The sequence below is a fragment of the Camelus dromedarius genome, chromosome 31 (genome assembly GCF_036321535.1).
Source record: "Camelus dromedarius isolate mCamDro1 chromosome 31, mCamDro1.pat, whole genome shotgun sequence".
NCBI classification, from domain to species: domain Eukaryota; kingdom Metazoa; phylum Chordata; class Mammalia; order Artiodactyla; family Camelidae; genus Camelus; species Camelus dromedarius.
Window position 1 is genome coordinate 1,764,819 of NC_087466.1, and position 16,803 is coordinate 1,781,621.

At 55.1% G+C, this 16,803-nt stretch overlaps 2 protein-coding genes across 5 annotated transcripts in view; both read left to right on the forward strand.

Annotated features, from left to right (window-relative positions):
* The window catches only part of GNB1L (G protein subunit beta 1 like), a 40,601-nt gene that overhangs the window by 158 nt on the left and 23,640 nt on the right, over positions 1-16,803 (forward strand). The window lies entirely within an intron of this gene.
* On the forward strand, positions 3-5,476 carry RTL10 (retrotransposon Gag like 10). Its single transcript, XM_031443227.2, is given in 4 exon segments — positions 3-2,069; positions 2,072-2,317; positions 2,320-2,494; positions 2,496-5,476. Coding segments are annotated over 4 exon segments (1,185 nt in total). The 5' UTR covers positions 3-1,813; the 3' UTR covers positions 3,004-5,476.

Sequence of the window (16,803 nt, forward strand, 5' to 3'; positions counted from 1 at the left end):
CGGCGAGTGACCCCGGGCCCGCGTTCCGAGTCCGGGGTCGGGGTCGCGGGAGCACACTCCCCCACCGGGGGATGGCTGAGGACCCCGCTCCCTGAAGTTGCGAGAGCTGGGCGGGTCCGTCCTGGGAGGGAGGGCGTCGGCACGCGGGCGCGCGTGGTCAGTCACCACCTCACCTCGCGGATGGCAGGAGCGAGAGTAGTTCGCATCATTGCTTTTTCCAGAGCTCGGTGAGGACCTGGACTGGGCTCGGCAGTGGACGGCATTCACTCGTGTGCTGTGTCTTTGGCCACTGCTGCCCTAGCAGGTGTTTTAGTGTTAGGATGACACGGGCTTTCAGGTGGAAGACCCCCCAGGGTGGGGGGTGTATCTGAGGTTCCAGAAAGCCTAGGTGGCCGAGGTAGGTGCTGGGGGCTCCTGTGGCTCCGAATGCTGCAGGCTACCCTGAGAAGTGCTGGGTGGAAAGACCAACAAGCAGTGCCTTCCCAGAGGATCTCCCATGGTGGGGATAGGTAAACAGGTAGGAAGCTGCCCCGAAGGTGAGTGCAGACCGGTGCCCCTAGGTAGGAGCCAGTGGAGCCTCGGGGTATTTGTTGAGGGGGGGGATTGTTGGGAAGATCGCGCAAGGGGTGAGTGAATCCTCTGTGGAGGCCACGAGTGGACCTCTCGTTGCAGAGAGACTGGAGAGGTGGCTCCCCTCAGGCTGAACAGTGGGAGGGCTCCTTGCACTGGAAGGGAACCTTACCTTCCGACCTACAGCCTCCTTTACTATGTCTGCCCCTCTTTGGGCCACTCAGCGGTGGTGATCACTGCTCTCCAGGCCCTTTGCAGGGGTGATTTTGGGGCAGTGAGAGTACACAGAGCAAGTGGGATTTAACTTGGGGGATCAGGTGCTGGGCTGTTGGCAGGGATGGGGATGCAGGGAGCTTATTTGTGGTGGGAGTGGCAGCACTCTGGGTAGTGAGGTGAGTCTCAGAAGCCTGGGAGAAGGCAGGTAGGTGACACCTACATTGTCACGGTGCTGTGATGTAGAGGGCGGTCATGATGCCGGCAGTGTTCTTAGCGGTGCTGTGTTTGGGGCGGTTGGGGGATGGTTCAGAGGACAATGAAGTCCATAACTGGCCTGGTAACGCGTGGTGACGTGTGTGGTCTCTAGAGCCGGGTCAGCTGCCTCCGCCACTTGCTGGTTGGTGTGTGGCTGCAGACAAGAGATTTCACTCACCACTCTGCTTCAGGGTGGTAAGAGTACCAGCCTCGTCCTCGTCAGGGTCAGCGTTGGGCATGAATAGAGCGTTCAGTGAATGGGTTACTGTTGTCATCCTTCTGAAATTCCCCAACAGCCATCCAGGCTGTCTGGGGAAGCCCAGGGGCTTCTGGTCTGGCCTCTTCCTTTCCCTGGGACTGACATCACTGACATCACATCTGGCTCTTATAGCATCCCAGGTGGTGTTTGCCACCTTCTCAGGCCTCCCAGCCTCCTCCCACTCAGAGCTCTGGGTGGGGTGCCCAGGTTGGCCCCCTGTTGCCCAGTGGTCATGGTTGGGCCTAGTTCCTGCTCTTCTCACCTTGTTTTTGGACAGATTGCCTTGGATGGTGGCCTGCGTCTGACAGTCCCATCGCTCCTCTCTGCTCTTCTGAGGTCGCAGCTGTCAGCCCTTCAGCGCTTGCATGGAATGCCAGGGTTTGCCACGGCCCCTCCAGCCACCTCTGTCCTATTGTGTCCCGTGTGCCTTCTTCCCACCCTGCCTGGACGTCTCTTCTTCCTTTCTCCTCTTCCTTCTCGCAGTTGGCGGGGCAGCTTGTGCCTGCTCCCAGCATGCCTCAAGGCTGGCGCCGTCGGCAGGGTCCTCGCAATTCTATCTGGGTGGCAGCCAATTACGCCAGTTCACGCCTTTGGCGGCAGGTGGATGGGGCCTCTCCTGGGGTCACACATGCACCATTGGTGGATCTCTGGATCGAGCAGCCCTGCTGTAGGGACCTTGTGTGCGTGTGCACAACCATGGAGCAGATGAGCACAGTGGGCCCTGCTCCTGGCGGTAAGCCTACAGAGAGGGGGCCCCCAGTGATGCCCATGGCCCCCTCTGGGTGGACTCCCACTGGGTGCCCGACTCAGACCGAGGCACCTTCAAAGGTTCCCCTTGGCTGCTGAACCGCTTCTTGGCCCAGCTGGGTGATTACATGTCCTTCCACTTTGAGCACTACCAGGACAACCTCAGCCGTGTCTGTGAGGTTCTTGGGCGCCTGATGGGCCAGGCCTGGGTGTGGGCAGCCCCCTACCTCAACGGGGACCTGCCCTTGCCTGACAATTGTGAGCTCTTTTGCAGAATCTTGAGGAAGTTATTTAAGCCCTGAACAACTTCACTGAGTACCACGCTGCGTTTCCCCACCTTTTGACTCCGGCCTCGAGCCAGCCGCCCATAGCCCCGCAGCTGCCTGTGATAAGACAGTACTTAGCTCGGTTCTCTGAGGCCCTGGCACTCAACATGGGCTCTCCTCCCAGTCCCAGCTGCTCTGGCCACCTCTGCTGTTTCTAGTTCTGACTCCACATCCAGAGATGCTCTGTCCAAGCAGCAGCTAGCCACGGAGAACAGCCTTAGGCCCGCGGAGCCTCCTGCCTGGTCCAGTTCTGCATGCAACACCGTTCCTGGTCCTGGGGGGTCAGCTTCCTCCCAGCCAGGGGTGGTGGCCTCCAGACTTTTCCCTGCCCTTACAGAGTCTACTAAACCCTCTGCCCAGAAACCAGGTCCCGCTCACCCAAGGGGTCCAGAACTCCAGAAAACAGAGGAGGTCTCTGAGACAGAGGGAGACCAGGAGGCACCCTTAGGTAGCCCACAGAGGGCAGTGGACGCCTCGGAGACCCCAAGAGAGCCACCATGTCCTCCCGTGCCCCAGCCCACAGCCCTGGATTCTAAATGTGCAGGTGCAGCAGTGCCCCCTCATGATGAAGTGGCCTGCATAGCCAAGGAGCCCCCAGCCCCCTGTCAGGACAGTGGCATTACCAGATGACTATAGATGTAGCACCAGGTGTCTCTCTGTACACTTGCCCTGTTGCTGGGCATTGGTGCACCTGTCTGAGCATACACGGCTCCTTAGCACCACACCCCCAGCACAGGAGGACACTGGCCTCTGCCCTGCCCCTCAGGCCCCGACTCCCCCAGTGGCCCAGAGGCTGCCTCCTCCCCCAGCTCTCAGCTACATCTTCACATCTTGTTGGGGAGTGCTGTCTCACCTGGCCTGTTCCCACTGGTCGATCAGTTCCCCACCTGCTATTTGTACTGTCCTTGTGACTGTCTCCCTCCTTCCCCCCCCAAAACTGACTTCCTTGCATGCTGGCTGGGACTGGACTGGGTCTGCCATGCCAGCCCTTTGGGCTTGATTCTTGTGTGATACCTGCCTGGACCCCTACCTCAGTGTTCACCACGTGTAATCTCTGTCTTCTGGGCTGGAAATTAAGGAAGGCTGCATGGAGGAGGCAGCTCCTTTCATTATCCAGTGTGAGTAGGGTGTCTTGGCAGAGGAGGGCGCTTCCCTGTGGGCCTCCTGGCATCCCTGCCTCACAAGAAGGCTTAGACACAGGGAGGTGTGGTGGGCACCTCCTTGCCCGACCAGCTCCTCCCAGGCGTTTGCCCTGCTGTAGGAGCTTCTAGTCATGCCAGGTCTTCAGGAGGCAGCCCGGGCCTGTGCTGCCCTCCCTCCTGCTTTTCAGCAGTCCTGCTCCTCTGCCCACATGTGCATGGCGTGTGTCACTGCTCAGACCCCGACACAGTAATGACCCATGTCTCTGGGTAGACTGAGCCCTAGGGCAGGTGCTCTCCCTCAGTCAGCTTTGTGGTCCTGGTACACAGTCGGTGCTCATTAAATGTGTGTGAGCCCATGGCTGAGCTGTGGTGTGGTGGCTGCTGACAGCAGAGTCCTTGCCCATCAGCAGGAGCAGAGGCCTAGCCCCCAGTGCCTAGTCAGCGTTGCAGGTGTGATTTCTGATGGGGGCTTGGAGCATCGCAGGGTCTGGCTGAAGGGGTTGGGACAGAGTGAGTGGGAGTGGGAGGCTCGGTGGGGGCAGTGTGGCTGGAGGTCGAGTGGGGAGTTAGCAGTGGACCAGAACTGTGGGGCTGCAGGGCCAGAGGGCTGGGGTGGAGAAGGGCTCATCCTGCACGGGGCAGGTTTCCTAATGACCAGTGAGGTCAGCACCGGACAGACACAGTGCCCCTGCACGGAGGGCAGGTAGGCAAGCATTTCCAGTCCATTGGGGTTTTGCAATTGTGGAAACAAAGCAGAGCACCTTTTTGGAAAGTAGGAGGGAAACATAAGTGGAAATGTGAACTGCAACTGAAACGATTCATTTTAGGAAAAACAGTTACAAGTGGGTAAAACGTTTTAAGTCAAATAGATACCTTTGGGATTATTTCATTCAGTAGTTTGCTGGAAAAGGCCCTGGGTCCGGGTGGTGTTACTTGAGAGTTACTCTAAGGCTCAGACATCCAGTAAGTACAGCACTTGTAGCTGTGCATCTTAGAAAGACTCTGAGGCGGCGGTGGCTTTTACTGATCCGATGTGAGATCTGGACGGTCCTGCCCAGCCTGTTCGCACTGCTGCCCCCATGCTGTCACTCAGGCCCGGCCCTCCTGTGGGTCCAGGGTTGTTGGCAATGTCAGGACTCTTGTCTGAGCTGGTGAGATGCCTCTGGCCACAGAGCCTGGAGCCGCCCTCAGACAGACGCCCAGTCAGAGCCCCTCTGCCCAGCCTGCCCTTTCTGCTTTCACTTAGTGGACCTGGAGTGAATTCCTTCAGCTCGAGATTGTCCTCTTCCCTTGTGACTCCTGGGCCTCTTGGGGCCTGTCCTCCCAGACAGCTCCTGGGGCCTGGGTTGTGGTAGCACACCTCCTGAGGGCTGGCTCTGCGGGACAGGCTTGAGGGGACTTGGGCAGAGACCAGACAGATGGCCTGTGAAGAACAGGTCCTGCCATCAGGCCTGCACCATGAAGGGAGGGGCAGGAGGGCAGGCTTGGTGGCCAGGCTGTAGGCTGCCCATTCCAGGGTGCCTGCGTGGTGCAGTCAGGGGAGGCTGGAAGGGAGCTGTGCCCTGCCTTTGGACAGAGGTGATGACCCACCTGCTTTCCCCTTGTCGGGGGGAGGAGCACACGGCCAGGAGTGAGCCCTGCACGCAAGGTGGCAGGAAGGCCCTTGGGTCATTCCCTACTCTTGGCTCTGCACAGGCAGGCAGGCAACCCGGAGGTCGGTGCTCTGGGGACACACAGCCTGGCAGGGTTTGCTGGGTGTGCTCAGGATGGGCTGGGGTGTTGGGGCCTGCTTTCCATATGGTCGTGTCTGTCCCTCACTCCCTTGGAAATACCCGGAGGTTTCATTTCCTAAAGCTAAGACATGGGGCACTGTGGGAGGGCTTTTAAAGCACCTGACTCCACGGAAAATTCTATGTCTGGAAGTATGGAGGATGAGGTCCTGTTTTGTATGTCACATTTTTTTAAAGCTGCAAGAATGAGAGGACTTCGAAATCGGTGTGGACAGATGAGCAGCGGAGGACGGAGAACTTTGAGATAAAGCCAAATGAACAGAGGGATTTCGTTCACACACGTGGTGCTGCTCCTTATTAACGGGGGTAGGGTGGGCCATTCTGCGAAAAGAACTGGAGCAACGGGTCAGTCACCGGGAACGGTGACACCGGGCACCTGCCTCTACCAGCCATACTCTGGGACAGAGTTAATGTTAAAAAGTCTTAAAAGTACACAGGGAGATTGGGGGTGAACTGTTTTTGTGCTGTGATTCCAGGACTTGGATGTCCTAGGTGCCTGGAATTGCAGGAGGCGTGGAGGTGCTCTTTGGCACTGTTGGTGGGAGCATCACAGGCCAGGATTGGCCGTAGCAGCCCTGGGCCTGCCTGCGGACAGATGCTGCTTGCTCTGTGGCGGCATTGACCTCCAAGCCATCAGAGTAGCTGGTCCTCACAGGGCGGGGGGGAGGGCCGAATGCCACCACGTTGTGCACTGGCCGGAGCCCCAGCAACTATTAACAGCCCAGAGGTGCAGCTGGGAGGAGCAAGGTGACGGGGCTGCCGGGGCCGAGTTGTTATGGTGGGCACCAGTACTGCAGAAAGGAACCTCCGGTGTCTCCGCAATCCCGTCCATTGCTGTCCCTCGGCCGACGTGGATGGGTTCCTCCGGACACATCTCTCCACCACTGTGAAGCACAGGTGGTGCACTTGACTGCCCCGTCTAGCGGCCCAAGAAGCCACTGCACCTTTCCTGAGCACTGATCTCCACAGGTGGGTGGGCCCTCGGCATGGCCCAGCCCTGCAGCCATGTCCCCACTGTCCTCTGCGGGCCTCTGCTTGGGCAGCGGGGCTTAAACGACAGTGTGTTTCCTCCTGGTTCTGGGCCTGGATGTCCGAGGTCTCGGTGTCATGAGGCTGTTCCTCCTGAGGCCTTTCTCCTTGGCCTGTGCACACCCTCATCTCCCTGTGTCCCCATGGCTGTCCTCAGGGTGCCTGCATCCTCCTCTCATGAGGACACCAGTCCTGTAGGTTTGGGACCCACCCGTGTGACCTCATTTAACCTTAATTACCTCCTTAAAGGGTCCACCCCCAAGCACGGCCATGTTGAGGTGCTGGGAGTAGAACTCAGTGTCAGGGGAGGGAGGTACAGGTTAGCCCACAGTAACGCCTGAGCTGAATTCCTCTCTTGTTTTTGCAGTTTGGGGCAGTGCTCGTCAGCACCCTTCCACGTGGTCCCTGTGTGCAGAGCTGTCCCAGTCCCCGACCAGGACGTACCCCATTGTCCCGTATCCAGGACTCCTTTTCCTAAGAAACCTCTCCCTGCCTGAGGGTGCACAGACATTACCCTGTATTTCCAAGTTCGGATATTTCCTTTTACGTTGACTTTGGAATCCCCTTGTAACTAACAGAGACGATCTGCTGTCATCACAACCTGTGAAGAGCAGACCCGCCCACCTGCGCCTCACCTGTAACACAAGTGGGGAATAAACGTTGGATGTGTGAAGCCACAAGTTCTGGGGCTTGTGTTTTCCACAGCATGACCTAGTCAGTCCTGATCGATAGCGCCCTGCTTCACCTCCCCACAGGGCACGGGCTGCCAGCATCAGGCTGGTGCTAGGCTGGCTGCACCTGTCCCTGGTCCCCTGTCCTGTACATGCCTGGCTCTCTGGTCTGGCCTGTCCCCACTAATTAAATGGCTCTATACTGAGTCTTCATTATCTGGTAGAGAAACACCACCTCTCTACCCTGGTTCTGCAAATCATCTTAGCAGGTTTTTGCAACATGTTTTATCCCAAACACAGACTGAGAGGGTGGGACAGGGGACCACGGTGTGGCCGTCACCCAGCTCTAGGGGTGGTCAGCCCTCACCCCGGGGTCACCGTGTTGCTGGACTGCCTGGCCCAGCACGGTGTCCGGGATGGCAGGCGCCCTGAGCTCACTCTGTCTCTCTGGGCTATAGATGGGTGATCTGTTCCAGGGCATGAAGGGTGAGCCAGGGAAGAGCCCCTGGCCTGCAGGGCACCCTGTTCCTTGTCCTCCTGCTTTGGGGGTGCTCGTCCACCTGCCCAGCACCCTGTCTCCCCATTGGCGGGGCTGTCCGAAGGCGGGGAGGGACGTCTCTGGGCTGCTCTCCACCCATGGTCTGGGCGGGGAGCCTGGGCCGGTGGTCAGGAGTGAGCCCGCGCCCTGCCTGGCGGGTGCCACTCTTCATGGCTGAAGTGTGGCTGCTGCATGACAGCCCAGACCCCTGCTCCTCCCGGCTGTGCCTCTGGGCTGTTAGCCCCAGGAGACAGCAAGCTCAGCGCTCCTGCCGGCCAGAGACTCTGCTAGGCCAGGCAGACTAGTGACACGGTGCCCCCAGGGCAAGGGCTGACCACCATGCCACCACACCACGTGGTGGCATTTGTCTCTCCCACCCTCCTGTGAGGAGAGACAACTGTGGCTGCTGGAAGCGCCACATTCCCCCCAACGAGTCCTCGGGCAGACTGTCCACTGTATACTTCTGTGCCGTAGGCAAGGCTTTCTAAAGGCCATGTGTGGGTGGGGAGGTGGGAGGCCCATGAGGGCCTGCAGGGTAGGGATCCAAGAGGCACGGGGTTGGCCGGGCACCTGGTCAGCGTGCTGTCCCCTGGGGCACAGCAGCCTCACCACCGTGGCCCAGTGTTCTCCAATGACAGGGTGCAAAGGGGCTTCAGGTGGTGGCACCTGGGAGGGTGGCCTGGGCCAGTGCGGTTCTGCCATGGCCTCCCGGTCCCTTCATTGCCCCCCCACCTCCAGCAAGTTGCTGAAGTTCTCCAAGCCTCTCTCTTGCCTCCTGTAAACTGCAGAGAGTCGGCCTCGGGGCTGCGCCCTGCCCACTGTCCCTCCCGTGAGGTCAGTGTGAGTGTACGTGTACCAGACAGGTGTGGGCACGGAGCCCTGGCCCACGGTGGGCACGGTGCACGATGTGTGGTGCATCGCTGCGCGTGTTCCCCACTTGAGGTGGCCTCTGCCACAGGAGCAGCCACTTGCACCCCGGAAGAACATGCCCCCCAGCACCACCCTTAGGGGCCCCCTGGCACCAGTCCCTGGGAGCGTTGTCTGGGCACAGCCGTCAGCACTAGGCAGCTGGCCCCTGTGGACCAGACCTCCTGGAGGAAGTGGCCCCAGTGGCTGGCAGTAGCCCCAGGATGGTCCCGTTTCCTGTAAAACTCAGAGCTCTTCCCCAGGAGCAAGCAGGCCGCGGCCTCTTGTTGGCCGGGGTCCCACCCCTGCCCGTAAGTGCCGCAGGCCGACTGAAAACGCCCAGTGGGCTTCCTTCCTGCCATCCCCAGGCTCCATGGACCCGACAGCCCTCACCCTGGTGTTTCCTCTCAGCCCAGCCAGGATGCCCGTCCCCCAGTCCCAAGGAGTCCCACTCGCAGCTCAGCGCCCGCAGCTGCAGGAAGCACCTCTCACACCTCGTGTGTTCACGCCTTGCCCGCCACGCGAGGCTCCAGGAGGCTCACTGCTGCTGTGGTGGTGGTGGGTTAGGGGAGGTCGGGCGCGGTGGGCTGGCGGGAGGGTCCTACTCAGCTCTGCCCATGCACCCAGTGCAGCATGTGGACCTTGACCCCCAAAGAGGAGCCTGGTCCCAGGAGTCTGGCCTCTGATGTGTTCTTCCCCAAACGCGGGGGCAAGTCAGGAGGGGCGCGCAAAGCCCCGAGGGGCTGCACGGGATTCAGCTGCCCCGAGGGGCCTGGGATGCTGCCCTAGGGAGGTGAGGTCGGTGCCGCTGCTGCTTGGGGTGTGGGGCCTGCTGGAGAGGCAGTGTCCCCTCCTGAGAGCCGGAAGCAGCCCAGCTTTGTGGGAGAAGTGACTTGCTTCTCTTGGATGGAATACGAGGCTCGGGCCCAGGACGAGGGGGTGGGTGGCCGTCTTCCCTGGGGTCTTCAGTAGCACAGCACTCGGCTGCACCCCAGAAACCGTGTCCATAGCTGTCCTCTGAGTTCGCTGTGCGGTTCACAGGTCACAGGGAGATGCCCTGCCCACGAGGGGCCCAGGCTGGGCTTGGGAGTCTTCCCTGTGCCCCCAGAACAGCCGGCACCAGGCCTGCCAGCCCCGGGCCCAGCACAGTCAGGCACCACTGAGGCTGCCCCCTGGCTGCTGGGCAACACTGTGCCAGAGGCAGGCAGGCCTGGGACCCCACCCCCAGGAGCACACAGAGGTACATCAGGCCCGGGGGAGGTGGGAAGGGCCTGCCTTGGGGAAGGCGGTACAGGGATGGCGCCCGGTTCCCTGTCCGCACTGGGCTCTGAGGCCTGCAGTGCACAGGGCTGCCTGTGGCACCGCCCCCCCCACGTCCCCCCCCCCCACCCTGGGATGGGATCTGCATCTTTGAAGCCACGGATACTGACAGAGGATTCAATGAATCCAAGGTCGCCAGCCGGGCGTTGACAGATGCCCGGCCACGATTCTATTTCTGATTTAATAACCGAATGGGAGGCTGGCCCTCGGTAATAATTAGGGCTAATTACTGAGGAGGTGTTGACAGACGGGCTGAGAGGAGACAAACTACCTTTATCCCGGGGCTTAGAGTCGGGTTACCGGCCGGCGCTTTCTGCCCCTCAGAAGGAGACGCTTCAATCACTCACCGAGGCTTCAAAGGGGAAGGGGCCCTGACAACGCCCGGCCCTGGAAAGGAGCGATGAAGTGGGCCTTTGACTCGGACGGCCACATAGAGCCCTGTCCAGAAATGGTTTCTTTGTGAAGTTTGAGTTCCCCGGGCAAAGCTGCCCCTGCACTCGGGCCAGGAGGGGCTGCGTGGGTGCGGGCGGGCGGGCTGCTGCCATGGCGGGCCCGACCCTCCCGGTCCCTCCCGGGCTGGGCCTGCGCCCGGCAGCCCATAGGGTGGGCGGGGCGGCGCGTCGTGTTTTCCTGGGCCCAGGAGCGCGTGTAGTCCTTTGTGGCCGAGAATGGCAGGTAATGGGACAGAGATGGTCATCTGCTCCCTCAGGCCGCTCCCCACCATCCGCCCCGTCTCACCTGGAGCACAGCTTCTCCACAGCCCTCATGGGCAGGCCCGGCCTCTCTGCAGGGAGCTGTGTCCTCATGGGCAGGCCTGGCCTCTCTGTAGGGGCAGGGTGTGTGTCCTTGGCCTTATTTATGGCCTGGGTGTCACTCGCAGGGTGCCCCAACCCCCGTCTTGAGCGGTGAGCCAACATGCTGGCTGGGCTGCTGACCCCGGGGCCTCAGTCATGAGAGGGGATGACTTGGAGGATCGCCCTGTGTCGTGGGCTGGTGGTCGATGCTCTGTGTGTGCACCTGCTGACTCGCCTGGTCTCCCTGCACTTCAAGGACCCCAGTTCCTTCTGTGAAGCAGAGGTTTCCCAGTGACTTGGCCTGGACCGTCCAGGCCACTGCATCTGTAATGTGGCATCGAGGGCCGGTTCTGGGATTCAGGCCCTGCCGTGGTCTGCCCTGCTCAGGACAGCCTGTCCAGGTGTGGCCTGGGTGGTGCGGAGGGAGGGGGTCTCTTCCTCCTGGCCTGGAGTCTTCCCGCCAGAATGGCCGTGCTGCTGCAGAGAAGACGGTGTCGCTGGATCAGCATCCCCCTTTCCCACGTGCCGCCCTGCTCCTGGGAGGAACAGGGTGGAGATGGTGAAAGATCCCAGGAAGTTGCCTGACTGAGTACTGACCGCCCTGTGTCGGGCACTACTGATGAGTCTAAGTCTGTTTACATTAGGGCAAAAATAGGATGGTATATTTATTTCAATACGGGAAGCACTTAAAGAGTGGCCTTACGTCTGTTTAAAGTCACCTGGACTGGATTAGAAACTGGCTCTAAAGCCAGAACAATCCATGCAGAAGACTGGGTTTTCATGACATATTAGGTAAATAAAATACCACTAAATGCAGCTGGAGAAAAAACAGCCTCCAAATATTGTCCAATGTGTTTTATTTGAAAAGTAGCCTCCCAGAAGATGGCGGAGAGGGCAGCGGCCCAGCACGGTACCGAGCGGCGGTGGAAAGGTGCCCACAGAGATGGGCCAGTGCCTCACTGGTGGGAGCCCAGCCCGGAGCTGGTTCAGACCTCCGTAGTTTTCCCTCAGCCCTCCTCCCGTCCAGGACCCACTGGGGACCCCATGACGTTCGGTCGTCACATCTCCTTTGGGTCCTCTTGGGGTCCTCTTGGCTGTGAGCCTCCCATTGCCCCTCATTCATGAGGGCCCTCCACTGGGACTGTCACATCTTTTTCTTGAGATTAGACCAGGGTTTGGGTTTCAGGAGCCATCACGTCATATCGGGGGTGTGCTGACCTCGATCACCTGCTGGTAGCAGGGGTCAGGGCCCCTGGTGAAGCTGCCCCCTCCAGGCTGCTCTCTTAGGAAGGCAGCCCCCCACCCCACCCCTCACACCCCTGCCAGGGTGGGAGTTCTGCACAGATTTGACTCCTCTCCCCTTTGTTTATTTCTTGAATCATTTCTCTCATTGCTGTGGACTCGTGGGTCCTTCCCACAATTGTGAATGTCCTGTCACGCACTTACAGGGAGTCTTAACATGTGTCTGCAAACCACACCCCTGCCTCAGAGCCCTCCTCTCACTGCCCCAGTGGTCAGCTCACCCCGACCCTGGCCCCAGCCCCGGCCCCTCCAGTCTTGCCGTCCACCTGGCCCCGCCCTTTCTAGAACTCTGTGTGAAGAAGGCCACGTAGTTGTAGCCTGTCCCTGCACCCCGTGATTCTCTGGGGTTCGTCCACGGCGCTGCACCTATCAATACTTGGTGCCTTTTGTTATTGCTCAGGAGTGGGGTCATTTAGGTTATTTCGCATTTGGGCAGATTCTGAGTGGAACCTTGAGGAGCAGCCAGGGACAGGCTTTTGTTTACACATCGCTTTCATTTCTCTGGAATAAATATCCGGAGGCAGGGTCTCCGGCAGCGTGACACTCAACTTCGAGTTCCCGGAAGCCGCCCAGGCGTTGTCCAGGGTGCTGTGCACAGGATGCACTGGGCGTCCCCACCAGCGTCCCCACCCACACTTGGCTGCCTCCTGAGCCCCGAGGGCTGCTGCTGCCTAGCATCGTCCTGTGCTCCCAGCTTCGCTGCTCTGTGCATTTCTAAACTGGGTCATTTCGTTCCTGTTGAACTTTTTTTAAAGTATTACTGATATACAGTGAAGTGCACGTATTTAAAGTGGCTAATTTGACAAGTTCTAGCACCTGTGTGAGCATCGCCACACTGGAGACGTGAGCTAGCCCTGTCCTTAGGGAAACCTCAGGGTTCCCGCTTGACCCTGTTAGTGCCGCTCTGCCCCTGCCCGGTGCCACTCATCTGCTTCTTGTCGCTGTAGGTGTCTTGCATTTTTTCGAATTTTGTGTAGACAGAATCATGGTATTGACCCTTTTTCCTGCTGCATGTACTCAGTGTCTTGATTTCGAGGCTGATTCCCGTGACCGGCGCTGGGCCCTTTATTGTGGCGTGTGTGTAAATCACTGCTTGCTCAGCCTGCGATGGGTGTTTCCATGGGTCCCAGTTTGGGGCTTTTTTTTTTTTTAAGAAACAGCCAAACTTTATTCCAAAGTGCTGCTCCCAATATATTCCCATCAGCAACATGTGAGAGCTTCTGTCACCCCTGCGGGCGTGGCCGCCCTCTGACTATGGAAGCCTGCAGTGCGTGTGCCTGTGGTGTTTGTTGTTTCCATGATGCCCAGAAGTGCTATGTTTTCATGTCCTTTTTTTCCGTTTGCGGATCTTGGCTGAAGTGTTTATGTAAATCTTTTGCCCATTTCTAACTTTTTAAATTGATTTTTCTTTGTTTTCCTACTGAATTGTGAGGATTCTCTATACATGCTGGTTACATGATTTGCAGGTATTTTTTTCCCAGTCTGTACCTTGTTTCTTCACTTTCTTAGTAGCATCTTTCACAGGGCAAAAGTTTGTAATTTTGTTGAAGTCAAATGTATTCATTTTTCTGTTACGGACCAAGCTTACTGAGAGTTGTAAAAATTGTGAATGGTGAAAATTTCACCTCTTGGGGAGTGATGGAAATGTTAGCTATCTTGGTAAGTGGTGGTGGTTTCATGGGTGCATACATCTATCAAAATTCACCAAATTGTACATCTGAAATATGTGTAGTTGACTGTACAGGAATCATACCACAATAAAGGTGTTAAAGAAAAAAATCACATTTCTGTGTGCTGAATTTTGCCAGATGCTTTTTCTATATCCATGTAGCTGATGTGTGCCCAGGTTTTTCTTCTTCGTGTGTGAATCTGGTGGAGTGTACCCATTAATTTTTGAATGTTGAATCAGCTTTGCCTTCCTGAAATAAACCCTAGGAGGTCATGGTGTATTCTTTTTATATACTGATGGCTTTGATTTACATTTTTTTGAGGATTTTTACATCTGTGTTCATAACAGATACTGGCTTCTGGTTTTCTTTTCTTGTGTTGTCTTTGTCTGGTTTTGGTACTAGGGTCATGCTGGCCTCAAAATTGGGAAATGTTTCCCTTTTTTCTGTTTTCTGGAAGAATTATATAGAACTGGGGTGATTTTTTTTCTTTAAATGTTGGATAGAATGTACCGGTCAAGTCATGTGGGCTGGAGTCTTCTTTTTTAGACAAGGATTTTAGCTAAAACGAAGTTCTTTTAATCGCTAAAGGGCCATTCAGGTCATTTCTTCTAGGTGACTTGGAAGCCACCTAGTCTGTGGTCTTCAATTCCCATTGCATCTGAGTTGCTGGGTTTATGTGCATTGTGGTGTTTATAGTGTTTCCTTATCGTCCTTCTAAAGTTTGTGGTGGCTAGTGAGAACCCTTCTTCCCATGTTATCTTCTCTTTTTCGTCAGTCTAGCTAGAGCTTTATCTGTTTTATGGCCCTTTTTAAAGACTCAGTTTCTGTTTCTGCTGATTTTTCTACATGGTTGCACTATTCTCTGTTTTGTTTCTTTCTGTCTGGACTTTATTTCCTCCCTTCTACTGGTTTTGGGCTCATTCTGCTACTCTTCTTGTTTCTTGAGGCGGGAGCTAGGTCACTGACTTGAGACCTTTCTCCTTTCCTAATTTGGCGCTGGATGCTCTAAATTTCCTCTAAGTGCCCCTTCAGCTGCACCCTACAAGTTTCAGTAATTTCCATTTTCATTTTCAGTCAGGTCCTCTTTGGGCCATTGATTATGTAAAAGTGTGTTGTTTATTTTCCCAATATTTGGAGATTTTTTTCGGTTAACTTTCTGTTATTGATTGCCAGGTTAAATCTATAAGGTCAGAGAACATACTCTGTATGCTTTTGGATTTTCTACATTTCTTTTTGCGATATAATTGACATGTGGCATTATGTTAGTGTCAGGTGTACAGCGTAATGATTTGCTATTTGCATGTGTTGCAGAGTTATCGCCGCGATTAGTCTAGTTAGCATCTGTCACTTCAGATAGTTACACAGGTTGCTCTACATTTTTTAAGGTTTAGGACACAGGATACGGTCTATCTTGATGAACATCCCGTATGTGTTGGGTGGAACGCTCACATCATGTCCACGAGGTCGGGGTAGACGGTACTAGGTCTTCTGTGCTATTTTCTGGACTTGTTCACTCGACTGCGAAGGAGGAGTTGCGTCTCTGGCTGTGATTACGTATCTGTTTCTGCTCTCGCTTCTGTCGGTTTTTCCTTCACACGTTGTGAGGTTCTGCTGTTAGCTGAATACGTGTTCAGGACTCGTGTGTCTTCTTGCCTCTGATAACAGTCCTTGTTCTGAGGTCCACTTTGATGTGAATACAACTACCCCAGCTTTCTTGGCTGTTTGTATAGTATAGCCCTTTCACAATTTTACTTTCACTTTGTCTATGTTTTTATATTTAAAGTAGGCTTCTCTTGGGTATCTTGCATAGTTGGGTCTTTTTTTTTTAATTCATTTTTTTTGAGGAGTAATTAGGCTTATTTATCATAATTTTTTAATGGAGGTTCTGAGGACTGAACCCAGAACCTTGAGCATGCTAAGCACACACCGCGGAGATAAACCTCCTCCCTCTTTTTTTTTTTAATAGCATATAGTTGTTGGGTCTTATAATTAATATGCTGAGAGCGTTTACGTTTATTGTAATCACTGTTACGGCTCTATTTTGGTGTCTCATTTTGTTGTTTTCTCTTTTTTCCTGAAGTTTTGGTCTGCTGCCCTCTCCTTCTAGCCCTCTTTTGGGTTTTCTGGATATTTTCAAATACCTTTTAAATTTTCTATTGACGTTTTGGCTATATCTCTTGTGTGAAATACTATGTTTTTAGTAGTTGTTCTAGGGATTACACTGTATCTGCTTAACCTTTTGCAGTTTTCTTAGAGCTGTTTTTTTCCATTGCAAGTAAAATATAGAAAGTTTACAACCACATGGGGTCCCCTCACCGTCCACCCTTCATGTATTGAAAATCCCACCAGACAGTGTTAATATCTTTAACAATATACATGTTTGCTTCAGAGGAGAAAATTTTTCTTTTACATTCTCTTTTTTTTGGTGGGGGGAGGTAATTAGGTAATTTGGTTTGTTTGTTTAAGGAAGTTCTGGGGATTGGACCCAGGACCTTGTGCGTGCTAAGCACGCGCTGTCTTTTATAGTAATTTACCCAGATAGTTACCATTTTCCTTCCTCTGCCTTCTTGAAGGTCCACACTGCTTTCCGATCTTTCTTCTGAGCTGTAGAATCTCCTCTAATATTTCTTTTAGAGCACATCTCTTGGTTTTCATTCGTCTGAGGGTGTCTTTATTTTGCCTTCATGCCCAAAGGAAAATTTGCTGGGTGAGGAGTCCTTTTCTCTCAGCACTGCCGTCTGACCCCCGCGGTTCTGATGAGACACTCACATTCATTCAGACTGTTAGCTCCCTGTATGTGGCGTGCCGATGCTGCCCAGGTTTTATTGCTGTGACTTTTCAGCAGCTTAATTGTGATGTATGATTGTCTTTGCGTTTATCCTGTTTATGATTCATTGAGTTCTTGAATCTATAAATTTTTGTCTTTTCCCAAATGTGTGAAACTTCAGGCATTATTTATTCAGGTAATTTTCCTACTCCATCTTTTCCTCTTCTCCTCAGACTCTGGTGATGTGAACATTAGACTTCTCCTGTCATCCCACAAATCCCCACTGCTCTGGTCGTTTACGCCCGTCCTCTGTCTTTCTGGTCTCACACTGGGTCATTTCTCTTGACCAGCCTTCATGTCTCCGACTCTCACCTTTATGATCTCCCATTCCATTGCTGAATGTTTTTCTTTCAGTAATTGTATTATTCTGTTCTGAAGTTCCTTTTAAAAAAAAAAAAAAGTTCTCTCTCTGCTGAGAACTTGCCTTCATTCATTTCCGAC